The sequence below is a fragment of the Cryptomeria japonica genome, chromosome 5 (genome assembly GCF_030272615.1).
Source record: "Cryptomeria japonica chromosome 5, Sugi_1.0, whole genome shotgun sequence".
Classification (NCBI taxonomy): domain Eukaryota; kingdom Viridiplantae; phylum Streptophyta; class Pinopsida; order Cupressales; family Cupressaceae; genus Cryptomeria; species Cryptomeria japonica.
The window spans coordinates 690,078,045-690,087,645 of record NC_081409.1 but is presented as its reverse complement, the minus strand read 5'-3'; the positions used below and the strand labels follow the sequence as shown (position 1 = coordinate 690,087,645).

Genomic DNA, 9,601 nt, shown 5'->3' with positions numbered 1-9,601 from the left:
ACAAGGATATGTATAGGTGCTCACAAATAATTGAATATGTCTACAAAAATTGTCCTAAGGGAAAAAAAAAGTTTATCCCATGCTTTCTTCAAGATATCCAAAATGTTGATCATTCCATTGAAAAGATAAGAAAGCATTTATTATCCTCTTCTATCTGTCGAAACATTAGAATCCAGAGCATCCTTAACATCCTACATACTGCTTATCAAAGAATCCATCCAGGGAGTGATAAGACTCCTAAATTATACTAATCTATCCAAAATCCTTTCCTTTTCTTGATTTTGACTTTTAATCTTATCTAGTATACTTAAAACTTGTCGTTCAAAATTGCTAGATGAGACTAATTGAGGTGCATATGACTGTGATATGCTAGCTAGCTGGCCTTCATATTCTCTAATTTTCCTAACAATGCCCAAAGTGAACTTCAAAAAAATTAGACATGATTGTATGTTTGATCTTTTTTTATATTAGGAATGGCTGCATGCACTTCTGAAATAGACGTGTCTTGAGATTTCTCTATCAGATGCGTGTCATCGTACATCAGATTTACATCATACCTCTAGTCTATCAAAAACAATTCTCTATCCCCTTAGTGACTTCATTGATTTTGCCAAGTATAATCTTATTAACTCTATTGTTACTTCAAAATATTTCCTTTGCAATATTTAATAGTCTAAGCACTTCAATTTTAGCAATAATAGAGGATAGATTTACTAATACATATTCCTTTATCCTTTCATCCTCTAGACTTGTAGTATTCCTCCTTGCATCTAAAATGTCATACAGGATTTTAGGAATCATGGATGATAGTACTATTAATGTCTCACTATAAATATCCATGTATTGAACAATTGCTTCTTCTATAGCCCTCTAGTCTTTCTAATCAAAATTCACAGATTACCATCTTGAAGAACTTCATCAATTAATTCTTGCAATGTCATTGGGGGCACAACTTCATAAGTACTTTCAATTTTACCAGATTTGAGAGCTTCATCTATCTTAGATTTATGCTTCTTGTTCGCTCTATCTCTACCAGATTGCTCAGCTTCATCTCTTAGCTTTTTGGTCATATGGGCACCACTAGATTAAGGCTTCTTCACCACTCTATCATGAGTGGTTGTCTCGTTTACTTCTCTGACCTCCTCCTACAATTTGGTTTCTTCCTTTGTAGCTATATATTTTCTTATTGGATTCTCCTTCTTTCTCTTATATGTTCCACTAATTGATGTTTTTTGTGGCTTGGGTGGAGGAACTGGCTTTTGCATACTAGATATAGGCGTAGACGTACTTTTCCTTGGTTTGGCCTGCTTAGGAGGAGTGGCAACTAGTTTAGTATTGGGATTCACCATGTCTTGCTCCTTTTGTACATTTCTCTCTCTATCATTTTTCATAGCCTCCTTTGATAGTCCCATTTTCTCTACAAGCTCCTTAGCTTCCTTTCTTACTTTTCTCTTTCTTGTTCGTTTAGTAAATTTCTTGTGCAAATAAAGATCCTTCTCTTTGTATGTTTTGAATATTTCTTCTTTCCCATCTAGTGGTTGACTCGACAAGTGTTGAGCATATGCATCAAGTGTATTTGCATCCACCTCATATCCCATGGGTATGATTTTGATTTCCAACAGTCTATCATAAGCCCGTTGAACCTTTCCAATTATCACAATCCTATTTAATAAATATAGTGCTATACAAACAATCAGGGAACCAAATTTGAAAAACTGTTCCTTGTCTTGTTTTATCTTCTTTAGATTGCTCAATAGCTCATTGAGCAGCAAATATGGTTGTACAAGCTACTAAATTCTACCTGTTGGAATGGTATACCTTGTATCCCATCACCATTGAGGCAAATCTCACATCATGCTCAATGATATTACTAATTTTTATCGACGAGTTGTCATATTAGGATCCAGTAACATTTCTCACTATTGTGTTCTATACTTTCCTTGGGCCAGGAATCTCATCGGTTGAATTCAAATAGGTAACTGCTTGAATGGATTTCTTCATGATCTTATGATGTCAGTCTAGCCATATAAACTCATCATGGATTTGGCTCAGGATATATTGGACCCATTCGGGTTCATCGAACACTAGAAAATGAATAAGCTATATGAAACCGTTGTCTTGCAATGACTTGTCTTTTGGCTTCAATTTTTTTATTCCATCCATCCTATGCTTGGTATAAAGAGATAGCATATCTATATGTCCAAGATCCTTGATGTTGCAGTGGATGTATGCCCTAATTTCTTCATTATGCAACATAACATACAAGACAGAGGAAAAAACACCTTTTGGATCATCTTCAATAGATTTCAATGGATGTATCTTGAATAGGAGTGTTTCTCACTCAGTAATTTCAACCACCAATGGAGTCACAACACTCGATGCAGATGCTAGTTTTAATTAAGGGTATGAAAAGATAGCTTCATTAATAGATAAATATTTTTTCACTCTCAGTAAGATGTAAGGAATATCTGACAGATCACCTCAATCTTGTTTATCACTACTCAATCTAATTTTCCTTGCTCTTCTGCTCTTACTCTTCATTTGTAATGTGAAGAATGAATGATAGAAATGTCTTTTTATCTTCCGAAAACCTAACTTTAACTTGTAATAAATGAATGATCCTAATAAAATTTGGATACCCTGCATATTCAATAATTCATTATCGAATACTAAGATATGCATGAAATTGTTTAGATATCAACTACAATGTTAATCTCCATCATCTACAACCATCATCAACCGGTTACAGATTTACGAAAGGGGGTTTAAAAGATTGGCATGAAAAACTTCCCCTAAGCCCAAATGCCTTAGTTAGTAGATGATGTTCCAACACCAAAATCTGGTGTGGAGCCATTTTGCATTTTTGAATCTTTCTTTTTAACCCACATCTTCTTATGCTGATATTTGATCTCTTCTACTTTATCTTTTCCCTTTTCATCTGATTTGTTCATGTCAACCAGAGCATTCTTTCTTTTGCAATATCTTGCTATGTGGCCACATTTGTTACATGTATGGAAAACAACATTTCTCTTCACAGGCCTAAAATTCATTTGGTTTGGTCTCATCATGGATTGGTTAGAAATATGCCCAAACATTGATCGGTAAAGGTAGGATGATTACTAATCACATTATTCATCATCCCATTATTCATCTCACTTCTGCATTGACTTACTATATGACCAAATTTTCCACAAACAAAACATTTATCATTGAACTTATAGGAATTAGATTTTCTTACCGAAGGTTTCTTGTTCTTCTTATGATTTCTTTGTCCAGTGTCAAAGGATTCCCTTTCTCAAATCCAAGTCCATACATATCTTTGCCATGTCTTTGACTTTCTAGGATCTCATCTAACCATGGTAAACTAACTTTAATTTTTTATTTGTACTCATTAGCAATAGAAAGCTCATTTCTCAGAATTATGATCTCCCTTTCTATTTATTGTCCATTATTCTTGCATTCCACCAATTTAAGTTTTAACATCATTCTCATATGTCAATCTGCAACATTCATCGGATCTATTCTTGAATGATTGAGCCAAATTTTCTTCACTCATCTTTTAGTCTTCATTCCCCTTCGTTACCTTCATCCCAATTGATTGCATCTCATTCTTTAGTATTTCATTATCTCTAGCAACATCTTCAAGTGCCACACTAAGCTGTCTCTGAAAACCAGAGTCCATTGATTCAATCTTTCTAATCTTCCTCAAGATGGTAGGCTTATTTTGAGGAACTAAGTTCTCATACCAATTGTTGGAATTAATGAACAATGCGAGGGTGGGTAAATTAGTGTTGTATAATTTGAAAAGTTATTAACTTGATTCTTAAGCCACCGGATGCATAAGAATGAAAGTGAAATGGAGAAACATAAATAAATTAGCCATACATCCATAACACCAAATTTTTTACACTGAAATTTGGAAAGGGAAAAACCACAATGTGATATGAACCCACAATATTGTTATACTGTAGCTAGGAGTATGATAATATTACATAAGGGGAATGCACTTACATTTAGGCACACTTCCTAGAGCTCACTACTCAAATACAAAAGGGCTACAACTAGGAGGAAGGCTCACTACCTTAGAGGCTATTACAATTAATTACAATGATGAATGAACTCAAGTATAGCATCTACATATGCCAAAATGAAGTTCCAGTTAGGCTCAGATTATCTCCTAAAACTGATTTGTCATTATGCTATGTTTCCCTGCTATGTCACACATCAAACCACCAAAACCTTCAATCACATTCACCAAACTACAAATTCGGTCATACAAAATTCCGTCACTCATAACATAAACTAAAATACTCATCCATATCCATCTTATATATTCGCACTAATAAAAAAATCTTTTACAATGTCGGCTTCAAAAAATTCTATAACACACATTTTACAAAAATAGCTCTGATCTAACTGAATTACTAGATACCAGACCTCTAAACTTGCTCATGAATAAACATCTGATTTCTTAATCATGAAATAATCTTCCTGAAGCCTTGAATCAATTTGCTATATAACCACAACCAAAATTATACAATCGAGATCAGGATATGCACATTCCATCAGTTACTATGTTCCAGCATCTAGACTTATGCCTCATGATTAACATGACTTCTGGTAAACTAAATCTATGTACACTGGATTTCATTATTGAATTGAGTTTCCATCCATGACAACCATTAAGCATCAATCATTCATCAATCTTCACCAAAACAATCTCTATTCTCACAACGAGGCCCATTTGAAAGACACGTAAAAATAAAAAAATATGATCCCTAAATATAAATAAATATCCAAAAGGCCACAAATCCCCATTAAGAAAAACTAAAAATTAAATTCCCCATTGTAACTTTTTTTTATAGAAGAAACTCATTCCAAATAACCACAAAGGAAATAAAAATAAAAAACCATGGGAATTCCCAAGTTGCTAATAGAAGGCTTTCATCCCAAAGAATAATTAAAATTGACATCCATATTTTCTATTCTAAGTGTTTCCTCCACTCCTCTATCTAAATATCTCCCACATATAATATCTATTTGATATCCCTATGACCTAAAATCTAATATCTCATATACTTCACCACCTCCGTCATCTATTTTGGGTCCTTATGTTTGAAAATCCGTATCATTTCTCCAACAAAATCTCAAACCCCAATGTTTGTTTTTCCTTCAACTCTCCACCACACTTTAAGGTGTGTGCCAAATTTTCTCTTCGCCAACATTTTCATCGAACACTACAAAAGTCTCTAAACAAACCATTCATTATCTCACGCCTATTTTCCATCTTTTAATCCCTCCAATATAATCTTTTATTCAATATTATCATCCATTTCATCTCTCTTGACCATCACCCTAATGATTTCTTTAAGCATATATTCAATATTTATGGTCCATTGTATCACATCTTTCAGTAGTAATATTTTGAGAAGGAGTTGCTTAAGTCCTTCATCTATCTTTTGTCATGTATTCATTACCTTCAAAAAATTCTAAAAAAAAAAGAAAAAATGAAAAAAAAGAAAGTAAAGAGAAATAAACTATCTAGTGGTGAAAACCACTTCTTGTGGCACCTTAGGTAATTACCATGATGAAAACCTAATAAATAAGAATCATATATAATCCATTATCCCTCATTAACCCTAACTACATCCATATTTCCTTTTCCACCTTTGAACTTGACAAAGATAAGGATATCCATACAGATCATGCATCATATCTACTTCATCTTATCCACATCCTTTAGACCATATCTATTTCTTACTTCCATCATCCATTACTACTTTAGACTATATGTATCTCATTTGCATCCTATCTCCATCTTATCCAAATCCATGCCTTCATTTTGATCAAAACTAAGGAAATAAATTTAAAATGTATTTTTATAAACCCCTCAACATGCCATGCACTACATTTCATTAATTCCACCATGTTATCACATTATATTACAATATTCAATCCCTCAGTAGCCTTTTTTTATCCTTATGTATCGACTTTCTCTCATCAGTTACTCATCTCTTTCTAATGCATTATCCCTTGCTAGACACTAGAGCAAAATAAATATACCCTTCTTGATAATGAATCTTGATGTGTGTCTTATATCTCAATAATTAATTCAAAGACAACTTTCATCAAATAAAAAATCGAAAAAAGTAGAAAATTTCAAAAATTCAAAAGAAAAAAAAAAAATTGAACTCCCAAAAAAATCTGAAAATTTTAAAAATATCAAATATCTCAAAAATACAACAATATCCAAATAAAACCCTAACCATATATTGTCAACATCTAATCAAAATCTATCACCATCCATTGTCCATAATAAATTATCTCTTGCTAAGACATTGAATCTTTGAATAGATGCAACCAAAGCATTACGTAAACCACTAAGGGGCAAAGGATAAAATTTTTATTTACAGACTTCATTGATATTTAAGACTTTAAAAGTTAATACCAGTTTCTATTTGAGTTCCTTGATTCAATTTGGATCATTGTGTAACTCCGGAAACTATTTTCCATATTTTGGTTTCTTTTAGGTTTCGTGATTCACTTTGTTATCGCATTGTAACTATAAAAACAATTATTTCTTTGGTTTTTCAAGAATTTTTTTTATTCAGTTTGTTATAATACTGCCATTCTGATAGCTACACCATTATAATTTCGGTTTATCTGAAGTTTCAGGAATCAATTTCATACCATGCTGTAACTCGGAGCACTCTTCCATCATAGTTTGGTTTCTTTAGAGTTTATTGATTTAATTTGTTATTACATTTAAACTTTGAATACAACTTTCTTAGAATTTGATTTCTTTAGAAAATCTTGATTCAAAATGCTGTAACCTGAGAGCTACTCTATCATAGTTTGTTTGTTTTACAATTTTTTTGATTCAATTTGTCATCATACTGCAACTCCGAAAACTACTCTGAAAACTACTCTCCCATAACTTAATGTCTTTGAAACTTTTTGATTCAATTTATCGACATGCTGTAAATCTAAAAACTACTCATCCTAGTTTGATTTCTTTAGGGTTCCTTGATTCATTCTTTTGGGTTAACAATGAAAACTACTCTGTAATAGTTTGCTTTCTTTCTAATTTTCTGATTCAATTTGTTACATGGACCTGAAATCATAACTGTGTATTACAAAAAACCATTGATTGACACTTGTTTCTTTCACTGAATTGCACAAATTGCATCTTTCAATTAAGTTGATTGATTAATTTGGTTATGTCTTTTTGTTTATGGCGGCACAGATGGTCCCGGATTGCAGGGAGATTGCCTGGGCGATCGGACAATGAAATAAAGAATCACTGGGAATCGACCCACATCAAGAGAAAATTGCTGAGCCGGGGAATCGACCCACAGTCGCGCCGCACCATTCAGCCCTTCCATAGCGATGGCAGCAGTAGCAGAGATGACAGGTCTCCCAGTCAAGAAATTTCAATGGTGGATTCTTTCCAGAGTGAGCGCTGCATTGTGACAGGCAATTTCGATCTTGCTGCTTCAAATGGTGAGCGCCGCACAATTAAGCCCTTCTATAGAGATGACAGGTCTCCCAGTCAATAAATTTCAGTGGTGGATTTTTTCCAGAGTGAGCGCTGCATTGTGACAGGCAATTTCGATCTTGCTGCTTCAAATATTGAGCGCCACACAATTGAGCCCTTCCACAGAGATGACAGGTCTCCCAGTCAAGAAATTTCAATGGTGGATTTTTTCCAGAGTGAGCGCGGCATTGTGACAGGCAATTTCGATCTTGCTGCTTCAAATATTGAGCGCCACACAATTCAGCCCTTCCATAGAGATGACAGGTCTCCCTGTCAAGAAATTTCAATTGTGGATTTTTTCCAGAGTGAGCCCTGCATTGTGACAAGCAATTTCGATCTTGCTGCTTCAAATGGTACGAGTGGAAGCGAAGAGACGTCTGATGTGAATCTGGAATTGACTCTCGGTTTGCAGTCTTCTGCCTCTCGTGCGAATAAATCGCAATAGCTTCATTTTTTCTAATTGATGAAAGCTCTGCGATTCATGGGTTAAGTTATAGGTTTTTATGTAAGGTTACAAATAGGATATTTATATGTTATTTTTGTATATCTTAGTGAGTGATGATTTTGTAATCTGTATCTTATGTGTGTGGTCATCATTTTGATGTTTGTAATCGGGACCTCATCTTTTTTGACAGTCGTGTCTGTAATTAGAATCTAAGACTTTTATTTAAGGAGTACACTATGAATTTTGAGTTGTTTAAATAGTTCATATATATAAATTTACTGCTAAACTAGACAACCTAGTCCATAAATGGAAGTTTGGTTGGCATAAGATCATATGAAAGCAACTACTGATAGAACAATATTAAAAAAATTCAGAAAATTCTATGTCATGTATTATTGAATTAGGCAAGAAAAACAGGAAACAAAAACAACAAAGCAACAAATTAAAAATACTTTGAAATATTTTTTGTGTATTCATGTGCAATCACATCCTATAAGAATTTGAAGTTGTCATTATTGAGGTTTGTCAAAATGTAACTACTTTCTACTCTTTAAATACATTTGTTGAGATGCTAATGAAATGGAAGAGAAACTAAAAATAATTATTAATCATCTTTTATTGTGCTATAGTTATATTTTTTATTTATGTTGTCTTATGTAATCATATGAAATATTATTTTATTTTAAACAATATTATTTTAATTGTTCTTATGTAACTTTCAAATATAATACTTATAAAAAGATATTAAATTATTTATCTTTTTACTATAAAACTTCTCTATTCAAAAAATAAATTTGAAAGTGAAGTCTTTTGATTTGTAGACTAATATTGGAAATACAACACTTTCTATAGTTAACAAAGTGTCAAAAAATTTACTTTATGTTTCATTTATGTTGAGTTTATTAAAATATTTTGAAGAAATTGCCAATATTTTTGTAACTGATGTACTTTATCTTGTTAATAGAGATGTCTGGATATATTGTTGTTTCATATTGTTAATATTTAAAGTCAAGTTCAAGGGTTGGCCATATGAGATACCCATAGAAAAAAGGGATATACATTTAAAAAAATATAAGTAATTGTAAGTTTAGAGTATGGTTTTTCATATTATAGAGTGGATAAAAAAGATAAAAATTACTTTTATGGTGATTATCTGATTTTATTAGTTTTTTCCCAATTCAAGACTTCAGTATTAAGTCTATAAAAAAACCACCTCCACATTTCTTTAAGAGAAACTACTAAGCCAAAAGAGATATCAAAATATCTAATAATCAACCCATAATATATTTGTTTCTATTTAATAGGTATCCATGTTGGCCATGAGCAGCTTGGGTCAAGAGAATTGATTCTTCAAAACTTGAATCTTAAATTAAGTAAATAAATTTACAAAATTTTAATGTTATAAAAATTTAATTGGTGAACAAGCGGTCATCTAGAAACTTTTGTCACCAACTCTCCCCCATAACCTTCATGTATACTATTCTCTAGTTGGGGTTTCTTAGCATGTTTGTAATTTCTATTCAAAAAAACACCAAGGAAATAGATTATGAATAATTTGAAATTGTTTTGTGTATTAAGTTCAACCACATCTTATATTCAAGAAGTTCTAAATAATAATG

The 9,601-nt window shown here is 32.5% G+C and overlaps 1 protein-coding gene across 1 annotated transcript; it reads left to right on the top strand.

Annotated features, from left to right (window-relative positions):
- Window positions 1-6,975: 6,975 nt before the first annotated feature.
- LOC131067317 (transcription factor MYB3-like) lies at window positions 6,976-7,982 on the top strand. Its single transcript, XM_058002279.2, has 3 exons — window positions 6,976-6,980; window positions 7,247-7,503; window positions 7,606-7,982. The coding sequence occupies exons 1-3, from the start codon at window positions 6,976-6,978 to the stop codon at window positions 7,980-7,982; spliced, it is 639 nt and encodes a 212-aa protein (XP_057858262.2).
- The last annotated feature ends 1,619 nt before the right edge of the window (window positions 7,983-9,601 follow it).

Bases quoted from the DNA above. Each gene is read 5' to 3' on its own strand.
- LOC131067317 (XM_058002279.2), top strand. The intron at 7,504-7,605 runs GTGAGCGCCGCA...GCATTGTGACAG, and splicing joins CGATCTTGCTGCTTCAAATG to GCAATTTCGATCTTGCTGCT.